General features: G+C 41.4%; 1 protein-coding gene across 1 annotated transcript; it reads right to left on the minus strand.

The window, feature by feature from the left end:
• Positions 1 to 18,783: 18,783 nt before the first annotated feature.
• Positions 18,784 to 19,613, minus strand: LOC104984483 (casein kinase I isoform beta-like). The gene has a single exon (XM_010834228.1). It carries the CDS (start codon positions 19,603 to 19,605, stop codon positions 19,024 to 19,026), a length of 582 nt encoding a protein of 193 aa, XP_010832530.1. The 5' UTR covers positions 19,606 to 19,613; the 3' UTR covers positions 18,784 to 19,023.
• Between the last annotated feature and the right edge of the window lie 6 nt (positions 19,614 to 19,619).

Consider the following 19,619-nt stretch of genomic DNA (forward strand, 5'->3'; position numbering starts at 1 on the left):
ACACCCATTGGTCATATCAATTTATAACTAATTTTGGGGGAGTTCCCTGGTGGTCTTGTGGTCAGAATTCCAGGCTTTAGCTGCCATAGCCCAGGTTCAATCACTGCTTGGGGAACTGAGATCTCACAAGCCACACAGCAGGGCCAAAACATAAATAAATAAACTAATTTTTGCTGATAGCACTTACTATTTCATCTGGAGGGACTGGTGTTGATCTTGGCGAGGCAGAAGAGAACGGTGGCATGAAGCGAGATCTTAATTCCCTGCCCACGAATTGAACCTGGGTAGCCTGGATGAAAACCAGGAATCCTAGCCACCAAACTAGCAAGGGATAGAGGCTAGAAGCCAATTTTCCCTGGATCTTTGTCCCCAGTGGAAAATGCATTTATCACGGAGGCAGAAACTGTAAATGCAGGTGCAAAGCTTATTATTGGAGACATAGCACAACAACAAGTGGGAGAGCACATAGAGAAACAGTTTGTTTATTTGGGATAGGAGCAAGGCAGAGATGCACACCCAGAGAGAAAGGGTGTGGGCATGCCCGCTAGTGAGGAGGAGCACAGTAAAGAGGTGGTTAAGTCATTTATATAGGTCAGTTCTTCTGGGTCCTTGGTCTTCCTTCAGGCCAATTATTTGGTTTCTTTTTTTCACACCTGAGCTACCCTGGGACCCTCTTCTGGGGTGCGCACGTACCCCTCAGCCAAGATGGATCTCAAAGTGAAGGCTTCTGGAAGGAGCAAGACTCATTATGGACTTATCGGGCTTTTATCCGACCTGCCAATGCAAAGAGACACCCAACATCCCTGCGAGGGGAGCAGGCAGAAATGGGCGAAGCATGTGGACCGAACTTTCCTTGCTCGGTCAGCTTTTCCTGGTCTCTTTGACCACTTCATAATTGCGTGGGGAATTAGAACTACTAACCTGATCTGTTGGACCATAGACTTTCAAGGGACTTGTGGTCCATGCCGTTACTGTGTACTTTTACTTAGACCCCCATGTATGGAAGCGCTTAGCCTTGCTAGACTAGGCAAGCCTTGCTAGAAAGTTACTAGGAGCATGTATGGAGCGAGGTGGAACTCTAGCTCCAGGAACGTCTCTCAGGCTGGAGGTTACTAGTTTGGCTGCCTGCCTCAGGGGCCAGCGACCTGAAAGTGAGTCTTTGTCATGGCTGTGCCTCCTATCTATATGGATAGAAGCACTGCTGGTGGCCATGAGGTTTTTGAGGACACAGATTGGGACCTGCAGGATCTGTTCAGATTGGAAGTACAGTGGGCTTCTTTCTCTGGTAGCTCTAGCTCTTAGTAGACCAGAGGAGGCTTTTGTCTCAACTCCTTAGATATTCTTTTTTGGAATCTGTGGAAATGAACTGGAAGGATTGTTCCTAGTAGCTCAAGTAGCTCACTTTTTCCTCGCTAGCCAACCCTCTACCACCTCTTTTGGTATACCGATGTGGCAATGACTCACCACTTCTACTGAGATCAGGACAGTACTCAGGAATGGGCACAGGCACACACAAGATGGATGCTTCCCCTAGTAGTACTAGCTTGGGAAACATTCCGGGAAAGCTACTCTGTTACACTCTGGGTGGCAACAGAGAAAAGGGTAAATCAAACAAAGGTCTTGGTGGTATGGAAGTAATCAATCTGCGATGCCATCAGGTCTACCCCTGATGCATCTCCACCCCACCTCAGTGGTAGTACCGGGAGGGACAAGTTAAGATGCCTCCATCGGTAAGGGACAGACTAAATCTGACCAGGGAAGGAAAGCTTCCGGTGGAGAGTCTTCTACACCCCCATCTAGAGCAGGGAAGGATGCTTCCAGCGGAAAAAAGCCATGGCTGTGGATGCCGCTTTTTTCTCTCTTACAGATGGGAGCCAGCAGTTCCAGAACCACTCCTTTAAAATGTATTTTCTAAAAAAAGCTGGGACAGGTTTGATCCCCAGAATTTAGAAAGACACCCTATCTTCTTTTGTGATACTGAATGGCCACAGTATCCTTTGGAAGACAGGGAACGCTGACCTGTTGAAGAATCTCAATTATTACTGTTTTACAACTAGACCAGTTCTGTAGGAAACAAGAGAAATGGGTAGAAGTTCCATATGTGTTGTTCTTTATCTCTCTATGAGACATGCCAGACTTGTGTCCTAAGGGTGCAGATTTGGGTGTGAAACCCTCAGCTGCCTCCTGTTCTCTTACTTTGCCCCTGTATCTGGGGCTCCCAGCTGGACAGGCTGAGAGTCAGGGCACCCTTCCAGGAGGGGTTGCTTCTGTCTTGGTAGAAATTCAAACAGTACTAATTGCAGTCGAGACCATTGAGAGGATCCAAAAAGTACACAGAAGACTTTACAGGACTAACTTTACTTTATGAGCTTACTTGGAGAGATGTAATGTATGTCTTGGGACAGACGCTGACTCCTGACTTGAGAACTCGAGTTTTGGGGGAAGCTGAGACTTCCCTGTAGCTCAAATGGTAATGAATCTGCCTTCGAGGCAGGAGACCAGGGTTCGATCCCTGGGTTGGGAAATTCCTCTGGAGAAGGGAATGGCAATCCACTCCAGTATTCCTGCCTGGAGAATTCCTTGGATAGAAAAGCCTGGCGGGCTACAGTTCGTGGGGTTGCAAAGAGTTGGACACGACTGAACAACTAACACAGTCCACTACTTTTGGAGATGAATGGCTTGAACGTGAGACAAGGGGAAAGAGGGAACATGAAATAGCCCTCCTTCCTACTGGGAGCCAAGCAGTTCTTATGACAGAGTCACTTTGCCAGATGTATTCTTGAAGGACTCAAGTGAGCACATGCTAAGCCTTTATGCTAAGTTAGCTGACATAGACCAGGGAGAGAAGGAAACTCCTGATAAACTCCTAGTTTAGACTATGGGAGGCTCTCCACAAGTTTACTGACGTCAATCTTCAAAGTGCAGAAGGAGGAATGATCTTAAAAGATGGATTTCTCACTCAGTCAGCTCCAGATATCTGCCGTAAGTTGCAAAAACAGGCGTTTGGACCGAATCAGTCTTTAGAAAAACTGTTACAGCTGGCTCAGACGGTATATTATGGTAGAGAATATAAGGGGGAAAATAAGAGGCAAAAAAAGAACCAGGCAAAAGACTGAAGCCCCAACAATGGCTGTTGGATCTGCTCTGAAACAGCATGAGGAAAAATGCCCAGAGGAACCCACGTGAAAAGGGAAACACTTGTTATTACTGTGGAAAGGAGGGGCATCTCAAGCGGGATTGCCCTCGGGCATCTAAGCCGCCCCTGGCTCCAGGTCTGGTCTGCAAAGGACCAATACTAGAGAAGAGACTGCCCTCCAAAGTGTAGGCCCCAGGGGTCGGACTCTCAAGACAATCTGGACTGAAGGTGCCCGGGGGTCCCCACACAAGCTACCATCCTAATTACACCTGAGGAACCCTGGGTATTAATAACTGTGTGTGTGTGGGGGGGTCAATCAGTTGATTTCTTTTAGACACTGGGGCAACTTTCTCTGTGCTCACTGAAGCCCCTGGCCCGCTTTCCGCCCGATCCACTACCATAATGGGACTGTCTGGATGAGCCAAACATTATTATGTCAGTCATCCTTTAAGTGGCAACTGGGACTCTGTGCTGTTTTCTCACGAGTTTCTAATCTTGCCAGAGTCTCCCTCACCCCTTCTGGAGAGGGATATACCGAACAAGGTCCAGGCCTCTGTTTTCATGGAGATCGAACCAGCTCTTTTTAATGGATCCAACTGTAAATACTGGAGTGTGAACTGATGGAAAAACGGTGGGTCGTGCACAAAATGCTGTTCCTGTCTTTATCAAGCTCAATGACCCTCACCTACTTTCACATCAAAAGCAGTATCCACTAAAGCCGGAGGTTAATGAATGGACAAAATCTTACTGTACTGACTCCTCATGATGTAACTGGGATCTTAAACTCTAAAGTTCAGAGCAACAATGCTCCACCTTTAAAGCTGCTGTAACTCAAGGGGTGTTGAAAGCTCTAGGAATAGAATATCACTTACACTGTACCTGGAGACCCTAATCTTCGGGAAAGGTAGAAAAAAGCTAATGGCATTATTAAGAGACATCTGCATAAGCTAACTCAGGAAACACAAGACAATTGGTTTAAAGTTTTACCCATAGCTTTAATGAGGGCTCAGACTGCCCCTAAGAAAAAGGGACTGTCTCTGTGACAGACTGTTTTTGTGCACAGATATCATGATAGATCCTGAAGCCTTAAAATAAACTATGTGACTCAGCTTTTAGCTTTTCAACAGACATTACCAGGAGGTTGACTCCTGACCCAGCCTTGGAGTCAAACAAGCCACTGTTTGGGCCAGGAACCGAGATGGGCCTGAGAATCCAGGTGGGCTTGCTTCTGCCGACTCCAAAAGTCCTGCCTGAGTCTGCCGTTTGACTTTCAAGACAGTGCCTTCCTGTCCTGGACTCATCCCTACATTGCATTCCACAATCAGTCTAACTGGTGGGTCTGCCGAGGACTCCCCTCCTCATCAATTGAAGACTTCCCATGGTGGATTTCTCCACTTCAAGGAAAGGACTTTCTTCAACTCTGAGAATACTTTGACCAACAAAAATCATATGTGACACCTCTTCTTGATCAGATGACATCTGACAATCCTAAGATGGACTGATGTAACTATGGACATAATGTAACTTTTAACTTTGATTATGTTTTAACTCGGTTTAGACTATTTTACAGCACATAAGAAGGTAAATGGGTCTAGATCTGGTGGTTTTCTACCTGATGTTTATCAAATATGGGATGAGGTCATATGGCTGACTCCTAAAAGGGGACGCCTACTATCTAATGCTCCCATATGCTGGGGGAAAAATAGAGCCATCCCCAGAAGTTAGCTGACAACTTACTTATAATGATTGGAAACAACTGGGGTTTTTGCCTCAAGAAATATACAGTACAATCATTCCTGTGTTTTCCAATCTCAGCGTAGGTCCTCCTTTTGCCTGGCCAGGAACTGATTGGGACTGGATCCCTCAGTCACACGGGTTTACTCCAAATGGGACCCACTGGATACGTGGCTCTTACCTATGGGTGTGGCTTCCCCCTGGCTGGATAGGAAGATGCACCCTAGGTCTAACTTTTACTCACGGCTTCAGAGTTTTCAGAGAAGCCTACTAATCTGCCACACCTTAAAACTCATTGGGCAAGATCTGTATTTCACTGGTATGGTTATCTGGCTACAATATTCGTTTCCTCTCTGGGAACTACACATCAGATGTTATGCTACGAGTTGATGCTTTGACTAACCTTCAGCCCTTAATACTGAACAAATACAAATTAGAAAGGTGGTTGTACAAAACAGATTGGCCATAGATATTCTAACGGCTGCACAAGGAGGAACTTGTGCCATTATTCATACCCAATGTTGTACATATATACTAGTTATGAGTACTAATGTTACTTACTTTACTAAACACATGAACAAGATGATTCAGGCTATGGATCCTCCTGGAGCCTCAGTCACCTCACTTTGGGAAACGTTAACTAGCTCCCCATGGTAGAACACAATCTTAATCGTAATAATTCTAATTGTTCTGTTTTTGCTGTTTGCTCCCTGCATCTGTAACTGTGTAACTGGATTTGTTTCTAACCGTTTGAAAGCTTTTAAGTTGCAAATGATTGTCCAGGCTCCTACCAGTGCCACAACCTCCTCCAACTATTACTTGGAGCCCCTGGATCAGAGACCCTCAATATGAGGGTTAGGAGAATGTGTTGCCTCAACAATTTAGGGATCATGCCCCTCAACAGTAGGAAGTAGTTATGGAATGAAAATGACGCCCCTTTCCCTTGGCAACATAATTCTCCTAAAAGAAAAAGGGGAAAGAGAGGGTCAATTCCTAGGCAGGTTAAGAAGAAGTCCGGGGTCCCCAAGGAGGAGAAAGGGGCCTGGGGCTCTCAAAGAGGTGATAGGGGTCTGGAATTCTCAAGGAGGAGGAAAGGACAAACACCTTTTTTCCTTTCTTTCTCTACATTCCTTAGTTACATAAAACGTTTTTTTTTTTTTTTCTTTAAGCCCAGAACTGATGATTACACAACAAACAACTCAGTTCACACTCTGTACTAAGGATTTTATAACAATGTATCCTGCTTGAGGACAGTTTGTCCTTCCTGAAAACCTTCTGGCTAATCCTGTTATCTTAAACTGTAAATTATGGGAGTGGGTCTAGTAAGATCTTTAAAACCTGGAGAGATTCTTTTGATTTATTGTAATAACTAATTTTAAAAGTATATGACTCCCTTGCTAACACTAGCCGGGGGGGCACTCTGTCCCCCTTCTGATGTCTATGTCAGAAGCTTTCTCTGTCCCTTTCCATACTTTAATAAAACTCTGCTACACAAAAGCTCTTGAGTGATCAAGCCTGGTCCCTGGTCCCGAAGCTAAATCTTCTCTGGAGATCAAGAATCCGACACCGTTCACCACAGGCTATCATGTTCTCCAATGCCGAAAAGAAATGCAAAGACAGACTTTTGAGTGAAGTAGAAAAGAGTAGCTTTTATTGCTTTGCCAGGCAAAGGAGGCCACAGTAGCCTAGTGCCCTCAAGACTGTGCCCTCCCTTGGGAAAAATAGAAAGGGGGTCTTATAGTTCAGGAGGGGAAGGGAGTGTTGCAGGTAAGGAGTAGGGCAGATGCAAGCTTGCATTCTTCTTTCCTCTCGGAAAACTTTTACATGGTCAAAGTTGGTGTCAGGCAGTCTTGGGTGGGTTTTGGCAGACCTTGAAGCTATCACACTGTGACTTTCTGGAATAAAGAATGCTTACAAAAGAAGGGAGTGTTAGGGAGCGCTTTCTCAGAGAAGCAAACACCACGTGCAATGTACAGCTTTGGTTAGAAATAATCATTTTCAAAATGTAATTAAGTGAAAAAGAGAAACATTTTCGACAAAATGGCTGAGTGGGCTTAAAAGAATAAGACCTAGCATATTGGAAGCAGGCTTAATCAATTTCTGCTATAACAGTATCTCCTGGACTTATTCTGGGTTATTCTTACTCTTTTCATTAGTAATGGCGCCCCTCTCACCCATGTATTGCCTTTAGCAGCTCCTCAGAGCCTAACCCCAAAGACCTTCCTGCACCAGGAAGTTTACCCAAATAAGGGGCAGGCTACCTTCTCCCAGGGCAGCCCCACTGGCCTGCTGGGTGAGACAGGAGGCAAAAGCTTCTTCCACTGTAGTGCAAGGACACCCTTCCACGATGGCGGTCCCTAAGAAGCAATGACACTTGAATGTAGCCATATTAGAAGCCCAGCAAATCTGCAAAGTGTAAAGGCACTCTAATGAACTCTGCATGAAAGCGGCCTGTCGACTGGGGAACATGGCTTCCCAAGTGCTCTTGAGCATGAGCTTTCGACTTACCTTGCCTCTCCACTAAATACCAGGTTGTTAGAGGTTGGAACTCGGAAGCAAAGGAGTTGTCAGGGTTACAGGTTAGCGCTGGTCAGGGGTGATTTTGAAAGGGTTTGGTTGGCTATTCTGAGTTGAGTGATGGGGGGAATCTACCTTGGTGATGGGGCTACTGTTAATTCAATGATGGGATTTTTTACATCAGATGCCCAGCGAATTATTAGTCAACCCCTCTTTTTCTAATTTAAGCCTGAAGGCTAAACATTTCCATCTAAGATCCACAAGATATGTTGTATTGTATTATCATTATTGTTCATTAATAAGTATTTTAAAATTTCAGTTATGATTTTTTTTTCATTTCACCTGTGTAAGCACTTTGAAGCACTTTTCTATTTTGCAATAAAAAGTTAATCCTTTTTTAAAAATTGATTTCTAACCTAATTTCTCAGTGGTTAGATAATGTGGTTTGTGTCATGAACGTTCCTTGCAATCCATAGAGTCTTAACCTTATACCAATTCTATGCTAATTCTATGCCTTATTATTTTATGTTTACTATTTATATTAGTAAACATAAAAAACAGAAATGGTATGAACCTAACAGAAGCAGAAGATATTAAGAAGAGGTGGCAAGAATACACAGAAGAACTGTACAAAAAAGAGCTTCACGACCCAGATAATCACAATTGTGTGATCACTCACCTAGACCCCCTTTCTATTTTTCCAGACATCCTGGAATGTGAAGTCAAGTGGGCCTTAGAAAGCATCACTATGAACAAAGCTAGTGGAGGGGATGGAATTCCAGTTGAGCTATTTCAAATCCTGAAAGATGATGCTGTGAATGTACTGAACTCAATATGCCAGCAAATTTGGAAAACTCAGCAATGGCCACAGGACTGGAAAAGGTCAGTTTTCATTCCAATCCCAAAGAAAGGCAATGCCAAAGAATACTCAAACTACCACACAATTGCACTCATCTCACACACTAGTAAAGTAATGCTCAAAATTCTCCAAGCCAGGCTTCAGCAATACGTGAACCGTGAACTTCCAGATGTTCAAGCTGGTTTTAGAAAAGGCAGAGGAACCAGAGATCAAATTGCCAACATCCGCTGGATCATGGAAAAAGCAAGAGAGTTCCAGAAAAACATCTATTTCTGCTGTATTGACTATGCCAAAGCCTTTGACTGTGTGGATCACAATAAACTTTGGAAAATTCTGAAAGAGATGGGAATACCAGACCACCTGACCTGTCTCTTGAGAAACGTGTATGCAGGTCAGGAAGCAACAGTTAGAACTGGACATGGAACAACAGCCTGGTTCCAAACAGGATAAGGAGTACGTCAAGGCTGTATATTGTCACCCTGCCTATTTAACTTATATGCAGAGTACATCATAAGAAACGCTGGGCTGGAAGAAGCACAAGCTGGAATCAAGATTGCCTGGAGAAATATCAATAACCTCAGATATGCAGATGACACCACCCTTATGGCAGAAAGTGAAGAGGAACTAAAAAGCCTCTTGATGAAAGTTAAGGAGGAGAGTGAAAAAGTTGGCTTAAAGCTCAACATTCAAAAAACTAAGATCATGGCATCTGGTCCCATCACTTCATGGGAAGTAGATGGGGAAACAGTGGAAACAGTGTCAGACTTTATTTTTTTGAGCTCCAAAATCACTGCAGATGGTGATTCCAGCCATGAAATTAAAAGACGCTTACTCCTTGGAAGGAAAGTTATGACCAAGCTAGACAGCATATTAAAAAGCAGAGACATTACTTTGTCCACAAAGGTCCATCTAGTTAAGGCTATGGTTTTTCCAGTAGTCATGTACAGATGTGAGTTTGGGACTATAAAAAAGCCGAGTGCCAAAGAACTGATGCTTTTGAACTGTGGTGTTGGAGAAGACTCTTGAGAGTCCCTTGGACTGCAAGGGGATCAAACCAGTCAATCCTAAAGGAAATCAGTCCTGAATATTCATTAGAAGGACTGATACTGAAGCTGAAACTCCAACACTTTGGCCACCTGATGGGAAGAACTGATTCATTTGAAAAGACCATGATGCTGGGAAAGATTGAAGGCGGGAGGAGAAGGGGATGACAGAGGATGAGATGGTTGGATGGCATCATGGACTCAATAGACTTTGAGTAAACTCCAGGAGTTGGTGATGGACAAGGGGTCCTGGCATGTTGCAGTCCATGGGGTTGCAAGGAGTCGGACATGACAGAGCGACTGAACTGACTGAACTGAACTGAACTAACTCTATTACCTCCTAACTATCAATCCTACTAACATTTTGATGTTTATGCTTTCAGGCATTTTTTTCTGGGTATGGGCTTCAGTGTTTCTGCTTATGAGTTTTTAATATACTAATATATGCACACACTTTAAGTGAAAACTAGAATTGTTAACCTTTTTTTTCTCTTTACTGTAACTTAAATATTTCTCTGTCAGCAAATATTTTTGTGTACAATTTTAACTGTTTCTTAATATTGAGTTTTTGCATGTAGCGTATTTTTAATACCAAGATACTGTTAGTAAACATGTATGAAGGATAGTTTTGGTTTTGACAATTAACACCACTGTAGCGACATTTCTGCATTTAAAATTTGTGCATATACATGACTGTTTTATAGAAATTGAAGTCTTGGATCAGGGTGTAAAGACAGATACTTAACAACTTAGGAGCAGATAGTTGTACACTTGGTCCCAGCGAGAAACCTGCCTTTTCTAGGTGTCACGCAATCATATCAGTTACAGATACACAGCTTGTGGCCATAGAAATGTGGTGCTCCTTGGCTCTCCCACAGGATGCGACCCCCAGCTGAAGTATGGGTATTTCCAGGCTGGTGGATCTGATCTCTACAATGCTCCTGACTTCACAGACCCAAGCCCCTTCCCAATAAAAGCAGGAAATAACCAAGTTTTTAATGAGTTATCATTAATTCATGTATCTGTTTTTTTTGCACCCATTGCTTTCCCAGTGTCTTTAGGGGGACTTTAAGAATCCCTGAAGCAAAATGTCCAGGTATGACTCTACAAATTTAGGTCAGAGGAGATATAGGATGAACAAAGTCAGCACCAGGATCTATTTCGACTGTAGACATTTGTGCCTGATAGTCCTGCAGAGTAATTAAAATCGAGATATAAGCTTCTTTCTTACCTTCCTATCAGATGTAGCTGGAAAAGATATACAGTCATTTGTAAGATTTGCATTGGTCACAGGTATAAAATATGCCAATTCTTCCAAGAGAAGTGTTTTACGATAACTGAATTTCAAAAACAAGTTTGATCTCCTTATGGAGTGTAGGCGTGTTAACCTTGTACTTTATCATCTAAATCAGGACACTTTAGAATGGGAAAGAGGCATCGTTAACAATTATGCTGGGGGACTTCCTTCCTGGAGGTCCAGTAGTTAGGACTCTGTGGTCTCACTGCTGAGGATCGGGGTTCAATTTCTGGTCAGGGAACTAAGATCTCACAAGCTGTGCATTGCAGCCATTAATAATAGTAATAATGGTTATACCAAACAACAGGTGTAAACTGGACAAGGGGTCGGCCTAATGAAAAAGAGTGTTGTCGATAGTAACCTTGTTGTAAGTGTATTATAGTAGGGTTTGACACAGCCGTCTTTTTGATAATGGTTCTCACAGTATGTTACTTGGACTAGCGGAGGCAGCATCATTTGAGAGATTGGCAGAAATGCAAATTCTCAGGTCCTACACCAGACTTTTGGGTATGAAGTTTCACAATATGTGTGCTGACGCACCCTCTAGGTGATTCTGATACATGTTCAAGTTTGAGAACCGCTGGCTTAGGACCAGCTAAAAGTGCTGAGGTCATAGGGCCAAAGCAGAACTCAGTGGATATGGTTCTTCATGTGCACACCTCACTGACGATTTCATTTCATATAGGTGCAAACCATCCTACATTTGAATTTTCCTCTGGAACTTTTGACACTACTTGGGCCTTAGGTAGGTCAAAGTGAAAAGACTATATTTATATTAAAACACCACCATTGTACACTTAAGTATATATAATTTTTAACTTCTCAGCCACTCCTGCCTAAAACTGGAAAATTTAAATGTTTAAAATTTGGTCTTAGAGTATGCCATTTTCAGTCTGGACTTAAAATTCTGTGCAAGGACTCGGTTTACGGTCAGTTCCTCTTTTAATGTTGTTTTTAAACATCTCCATTTAAACATGATGAAATATAAAATACAATTGCAACAGTGAGTATAATTCTTCAAAGGTACAAAACTTAGTTCATGTATCTTCCCTGCATATATAATCCCTCCATGGTGACCCATTAGATCAAGGAAACAATGCTAACTTTTTCTACGATGGAATCCGGCATTTGTCCTCAGATTTTTAATTCATTTTGCTTCCCTGAATGTCACATATACCTTTCTTTGACATAGAGCTATGTGAGATCATTTGTTTTTTAAACTTCTACACTTTCGCACTTTTCATTACATTACTTGTCATCCAATTTAAGCTTCTCCAACACTAGTAAACTGCCCCCCGCCCATGGAGAATTTACCTTTCCTACCTACCTGTATTTGCTTTTCACATTTCAGGGTTGCTACAGGGCCAAGTGTGTCTATGATATAGTTCTCCCTACTCAGTTCCCAGCATAACATCTGGTACTTTACTGCCTAGGAAAGGTGTTTCTAGTGTTTCTCAAACTAGCTGGAGGATTTAAGAGGGCTTAATTTAGTCCTCATTTTTATCAATATTTTTTATTGAAGTATAGTTGATTTATTAATACACTATTGTGTTCATTTCTGCTGTATGCCAAAGTTATACATATGCATACATTTTAAAGTATTCTTTTCCATTATAGTTTTTCACAGGATATTGAATAGCATTCCCTGTGCTATAAGTAGGACCTTGTTGGTAGTCCACTGGATATGTACTAGTTTGTATTTGCTAATCCCAAATTCCCAATCCATCCCTCTCCCTTCCCCTCTCCCTTGCCTAAGACAAGTCTGTCCTCTATGTCTCTCTGTGAGTCTGTTTCTATTTTGTAGGAAGTTCATTTGTGTCATGTTCTCAGTTCAGTTCAATTCAGTCGCTCAGTCATGTCCAACTCTTTGCGACCCTATGGACTGCAGCACGCCAGGCCTCCCTGTCCATCACCAACTCCCTGAGTGTACTCAAACTCATGTCCATTGAGTCCGTGATGCCATCCAACCATCTCATCCTCTGTCGTCCCCTTCATCTCCCACCTTCAATCTTTCCCAGCATCAGGGTCTTTTCAAATGAGTCAGCTCTTCGCATCAGGTGGCCAAAGTACTGGAGTTTCAGCTTCAGCATCAATCCTGCCAATGAATATTCAGGACTGATTTTCTTTAGGATGGACTGTTTGGATCTCCTTGCAGTGCAAGGGACTCTCATGTTCTAGACCCCACATATAAGTGACATCATGTGGTATTTGTCCTCCTCTATTTCATTTAGTATAATAATCTCTAGGTCCATCCACATTGCTGCAAATGGAATTATTTCATTCTTTTTTGATGGCTGAGTATACTCAGTCGCTTCAGTCATGTCTGACTCTTTGCGACCCCGTAGACTGTAGCAGGCCAGACTTCTCTGTCCATGGGGATTCTCCAGGCAAGAATACCAGACTGGGTTGCCACTGCCTACTCCAGGGGATCTTCCCAATTCAGGGATCAAACCCACGTCTCTTACGTCTTCTGCATTGGCAAGCGGGTTCTTTACCACTAGCGCAACCCGGGAAGCGTATATATCATATCTTTTCTATCCATTCTTCTGTCTATGTAGTCCTCATTTTTAGTAAAGAATAACTATTACTGCATGAACACAGTGAATTGCATAAATTTCAATTATATATTCTTCTACAAAATGTTATTTTATATTAGGTATTTAGTAATAGGCATACTATGTTTTATACTACTAGGATTATTATTTTTTTTTTTTTCTCACCCAGGAGTATAGAAGCCAGGATCAGTGCTTCTAATGGGAAAGCATTTCTCAGAATGCTGAGGAAGAATTAAAATGTCAAAAATCAGTAAAGTCAAATAGATTGGAGAGAAAACGAAGAACTCCCCAGCATATACTACTAGGATTAAAACTCATTAAGGACTTCACTGGTTGCACAGTGGATAAGAATCCACTTGCCAACACAAGGGACACAGGTTTGATCCCTGGTCCAGAAAGCTTCCCGGAGTAGGATAGGGGAGTGTTTGGATCTGAGATATATAGAGTTCTGGGATATTTTTAGTGCCACAGTGGTGCCCTCAGTATATGGCATGGGTGCAAGAGAGAAATTATCTCCTAAGGGATACAATTATGGGAGAGGGTGATAATTCAGGATGGAACAGTCCCCTTCTGAGATATACCAATGCAGGACTGGGGAAGTCAGGAAGGTTCGTAAGGTACCAAAGGTAAGATAGCATTAGAGAAGAATGGGGAGGTGTTACTAGAGTGGTCATGGGGAGTTCAGGATGTTTCTCATTCAGTACATACGGAAGGTTTCCTGCCAGTATAAACATTCAGGTGTACAGTGAGGTGTGACTTCTGTGTAAAGATTTTACCACAGTCACTGCATTCATAAAGTTTTTCACCAGTATGAATTCTCTGATGTGTCATCAAGATTGACTTCTAAGTGAAGGCCCTTCCACATTCAGTATAAACATAAGCTCTTTGTCCAGTCCAAAACTTCTGGTATATAAGGAGGTTTGATCTTTTGGTGAAGACCTTCCCACATCTTGTGCAGGTATGGGTTTTTTCCCTGTGTGAGTTTTGCTATGCTCACGCAGTTGTGATTTGGAAGGGAAAGATGTCCCATAGTCACTGTATTCATATGGCTTCTCTCCACTATGAATTTTCTGATGTGCAACCAAGTGGGTCTTTGGGATAAAAGCCTGCCTACATCAGTGCATATGCAGAGTTTCTCTCCTGAATGAATTCTCTGATGCAACCTCACTACCCACTGATGAATGAAAGTTTCACCACACTGATTGCATTCATAGGGGTTTTCCACAGAATGACTAATCGGATGGACAAAGAGGTGTTGGCTTCTGAGTGAGGACCTTTCCACATTCACTGCATACATAGGCTATCTTCCCAGTAAGAAATTTTCAATGAGGAATGTGTTCTTCTTTCTGGCTGAGGGCTTTCCCACACTGATTAGGTTCTCAGAATTTCTCATTTAGATGAGAACTGACATGGTATAGAAAAAGGAAAAAGGAAAATTTAACCAGAACCGATAATCTTCTCAAGGTTTGCCTATGTTACTTATATTAGAACTTGTAAGTTTAAGGTCTACGTCAAACCATTCCCAAATGAGTCACTTTTAAGGGGTTGTTCTTATGAACTAACTATGGGATCATGTAAGTTATTTTTCCAGTGTACTTATATTCACAATCTGTATACTTATCCAATGTGTTCTTATTGATGAAAGCAACATGACACAAAGGTCTATTTTGGTTTTCCTTATATTTATCTGGTCATCGTATTGTCACAGTTTTTTATTTAAAATGAGTAATCATTTTAATTAAAAGAAACAATGAATAATTCCTCTTGAATTCATCGTTTCTCATTGTGAAATGAAGCTTTTACAGTAGTTATCGAGTGTATGATTTCAATCCCATGTTTCTCTCTTAAAAGGAGAAAGAGGAGGCAAAATTCAAATTTAATACAGTTAGCCAAATATAGGGAGAAGGCAATGGCAACCCACTCCAGTACTCTTGCCTGGAAACTCCCATGGACGGAGGAGCCTGGTAGACTGCAGTCCATGGGGTCGCTAAGCGTCGGACATGACTGAAGCGACTCAGCAGCAGCAGAAGCAGCAGCCAAATATAGAGGAGTTACATCCAACGGATCCAGGTTGGACACAGGCAACCCAGATGATGATGATGACGATGACGATGACAGAAAACACTCATATGGTTCTTACTACATGCTATGTACTTAAATAGCTTTTAGGACATGCCAGGCACTGTTCTAAGTGACACAGAAGTATGTACACACATACAAACTCATTTAATTCTCCCAGAAACCATATGAGCTAGATTGAAAGAGGAAACTAAAGCCCAGAACAGGTATATAATTTTCCCAAGATGACATGGGTCATGTGCAGGAGAGATTAAAACAAGACAGCATGTATCCACTTACATAGACGATCTGGTACCCATTTAGTTCTTCCAGCAGCTCATCTTTACTCTAAGTAATGTACCAATTCAGCTGGAAGGGGAAATCACTGATGCTTTGTACAGAAGATGAAATACAATAGTTTTATAATATTAAATAGAACAAATAAGTTATGCTATTATCCCATTATACAAAATTTTAAAATACTGAGCCTGATCAGATCATGAAATCCAGTTTGTTTTCTTCTTTTGGTTAGGCTAAAATAGTGAAATCTAGAACTTTGTCTTATCCCTGCCAAACTTCACTATTCTTTCACTCCTGTGCTGTACTCTTTATAGCCACAAGCCTCATTTCATTTATTCTATAGATCTTAAGCATCCCGATTCATAGACATGGATTGAGAACTTTTTCCAACTTTCTACTTCATTTAGTGTATGTGTACAAAATTCACTAGAGCCAATAATATTTAGTTACAGCTACCACTATTCAATGTAAAAAGTTAATGCCTGTGCTGAAAATAATTATCTTTAACATTCCGAGCCCACAGACTTCCTTATCAGCACATAAATAGAGTCATCAGTCTGGAACCATAGCTATGGATGTGAGTTTGCATTCTGCTAGTCATGAACATGTCCTCAAAAAATCCAGCATATTCCCCAATCCAATAATTATTCACATACCCTTCTTCTATTAATTTGGCTGTTTCTGCTCTGTTGTGCCAGTTCAAAATCTATATGTGATTCACAGATCAGTTAACAGCATTACGCTCTGATTAGTCCACAGTCTCACCACAACCTTAGGGAGACATAATTTTCTCCGAATTTTGAAAGAAGACACTATGCTGCCCACCTTGATGCTTTTTGAGTGAGATTTGTCTGCTTCACTAGAGTGATTAATGAACAAGGCTGAATTTCTGTTTTGTTCTCAAGCCATTTCACCCCTTCCTACTAACAATCTGATTCTTTGAACTCTTTTTGACACACTTTTAAGAAAACCCACTGAAGCATCTACACAAAACTATTAATGTCAGTACTTGACCCGGTTTCTCCATTTTTCCACTAGAAAATTTAAGAATAAAATATCATTTTTCTATTCTTAAAGATTTTTCATAGATATAGGATGGGAAATAATCATATACCAGACAATCTAAAAGCACTGCTTGTAAAGAAATACTTCTGGAAAGAAAGTAAAAAATGATTAACATTGGTAGTCCCCAGGGAAGAGAACTGGGGAGTAGGTGTGAGAGTGAGATTTTTTTACTGTATACTCTTTCACACTTTCTGAATTTCAATCTTTGTGAATGTATCATCTCTCCAAAAGTTTTCAATTAAAAATTAAAATAAAGGGGGAAAAAGTTTTTATTTGTTCTGGGTTTCTATGGGATGGTGGGGGTTAGAAAAGGAAAAGAATATTAGATACTGGAGTGATTAAGGGCCCAATTTTATGGAACAGGCGAAGCCTATATCTAAATAGAGCCCTAAATAATCAATAGCCTAGACACAGAAATTTCCTATGCAGGAAACATTAAGAAAACTGGAGTTAAACATGAGTGCTGGAAGATAAGTTTCAGTTGGAAATAAGGGGCCTGTTGTCATTAAGAGGAAAGTTTCATTATCATGTACTACATAATAGGGAGTAACTGCAATTTTATTTCATAAAGCTGGTACAAGATAAATGTCATGGTTTAGGTAATGAAATCTGTCAGTAGCACCTAAAATGAACTTGTTAAAAAATGGAATCAGTTAATCCCATTAGGAACAGAATAATCCAGGATAAAACATGGACTTGCTTTGTGGTGACATGGATGAAACTTAAAAAGTGGGGGGCATTTAAATAATTTCAAAAAGAGAAAAAAGAGGAATTGCAGAGTGAAGAACATGGGAGAAAAATATCTGATTTGGGCAACAATGATTTCAGTTAATAATATATTGAGAATGAAGGAACTGCACAGCTGTGAGAAATGTCACTCTACATAGGTAAATTCTGGTACTAGGGTACAGTCATAATGCAAGGACTGAAGGTATCACTATATGAGTCAGTAGAATAATAGGAAAATAAAACGTGTTCAGAATGGATGGAAGATTCCCTTAAGGAAGGGAAGAGCAGAGGACAGTAGACAGGGCCCTTCAGTTAGAGGGAATGGAAGGAAAAAAGTTTGTAAAAAGAGAACAAGGTACTCATCAACAAGGAAAACACAAAATAGCTACACTTACAAATTGATAGAACAATAAGAACAAGCGCTTCAAAGAAAGGAATCTCACATGGATAACAAATACAATTAACATTCCAAGTAGCTGACTATATAAGAGAAATTGAAGCACAAACACCAGGAAGTTAGCAACTGAGGATGAGACATAGGGTGATGAGAAAGAGTACAGAATCTGAGGTCGCTGTTGACATATGTGAAATGAAATGAGACTGGTTCTAGATGACATGGAGAAGCTGGAGAGGAAATGGAAAGGGATTGGCAGGAGCAAGAGCAGGAATTGGTGGTTTTGAAAGGAAGCAGATATATGGGTTCCCATTGCATAAGGACAAAAATCTATGGCGGGGGAGGGGCAGGCAGGACAGAAGAAGCACAAAATATTAGGGAAGGAAAAAAATAACTAAGAAAGCAAGGTGCTTGAGACGGTAGCACCTTGATCTAGACTACAGGGATGGGGGAAGGGCAGATAGCTCTCCCGCCAAAAAAGCCAAGCAAAGAAGACAGTGGATATTGGCAAGAGTCATACTAGGACATGGCATTTAAGTATCAAAGGGGCTTCTGTTAACCCTGTCTAAGCAACTCTAAAAGTTTAGAGCTTGTTTTTTGCTTTTAAAGAAACAGTTTACAGTTTTTAATGAATCTGTAAACCAAAAAGCTCCCATTTCAAAATAAAAACAAATCCCAGGTCATGTAGATGTTTACAGTATGACTACGTTTATCTAAGCAACATATATACATGTTCAGTTTAAGATGTTAACTAAAATTCTGTGACAAACAAGCTTTTTTTAAATACCAACAACATTATAGAGTTAATGCCGAGTCCTAAGGATAATCTAGTAGTCACTAAGCTTTTCTTAAGTCTTCACTTCAGAGGCTGTTATTTCTAGTTCAAGTAAGCAAGCAGAATCGTTCATATGCTCGAACTTGGAATCTTGATTACTACCATATCAGGTGGCTCGCAAACAAGAAGTCAACCATATTAAGAATGTTTTAAGTGAACAACTTGCAAACCCTAGAGATGGATAAACCCTCAGAATGCATTAACAACCATAGCAACTGCCCAGGCTATTCTTCTGAAATGAGATCTCTCAAAGCAGTATAGTTCAAAATAAAAGATTTTAATTAAAATTGGCATAGGTACAATTTCCCCACCAATTTGCGTGTGTCAAGCATTTAGTGAACTTTTCCACTTCAAAAAGTGAAATAGAAAACTGGATACCATATTTAATTAATTACAGAGCCTTCAACTCAGGAGACAATATCTCTGCTGACCAGAGCCAGTTGACAGGGAAATGAATTTGCTGCTCATCTTCTGCTCTGTCTTCTGTTCCTTGATTCAAATTTAAGAATGTTTCATTTCACTTTTGGTTTTGTCACTTTTGCCTGTGGGGGTTTGGGCCTGCTGACCCTCCCCACTTGAAGAGGCAGCCTGCTGTTCTGCTTTCTGCTTTAACACTATCCAATCAAATGCATAGTCATATTGGTAATTCAGCTTCCTGAAAAGCATGCGGAACAGCTGCCTCAGGTACCTGTAATCCGGGGCTTCCTCAAAGGACAGCCCGCGACAGTGCTTTAAGTACATGGCAAATTCTGCAGGAAACCCCTTACATAAAACATCAACAGGTGTGGTCATCTTCATTTCACTAATCTGTTCACATTTTTGCTTCATTGTTGCAGCCTTTAGGCCTTGCCATGGCAGGCTGCCTCTATTAAAATACATCAAAACATGTCCTATTGATTCCATGTCATCTCGGCGACTCTGTTCAATACCAATATGGGCACTGATACTAGCAAAGGAAGGAGTGCCAGTGAGACTTTTACCGGATCTGTAGGGTATGTGTTGCCCTGTTCTGTTGTCTCTGTACTTCTTGGCCAAACCAAAATCAATAAGGAATAACTCCTTCCACTGCTGCCCAGTACCCATTAGGAAGTTTTCTG

Source organism: Bison bison, unplaced genomic scaffold, assembly GCF_000754665.1.
Source record: "Bison bison bison isolate TAMUID 2011002044 unplaced genomic scaffold, Bison_UMD1.0 scf7180017845400, whole genome shotgun sequence".
Lineage (NCBI taxonomy): Eukaryota > Metazoa > Chordata > Mammalia > Artiodactyla > Bovidae > Bison > Bison bison.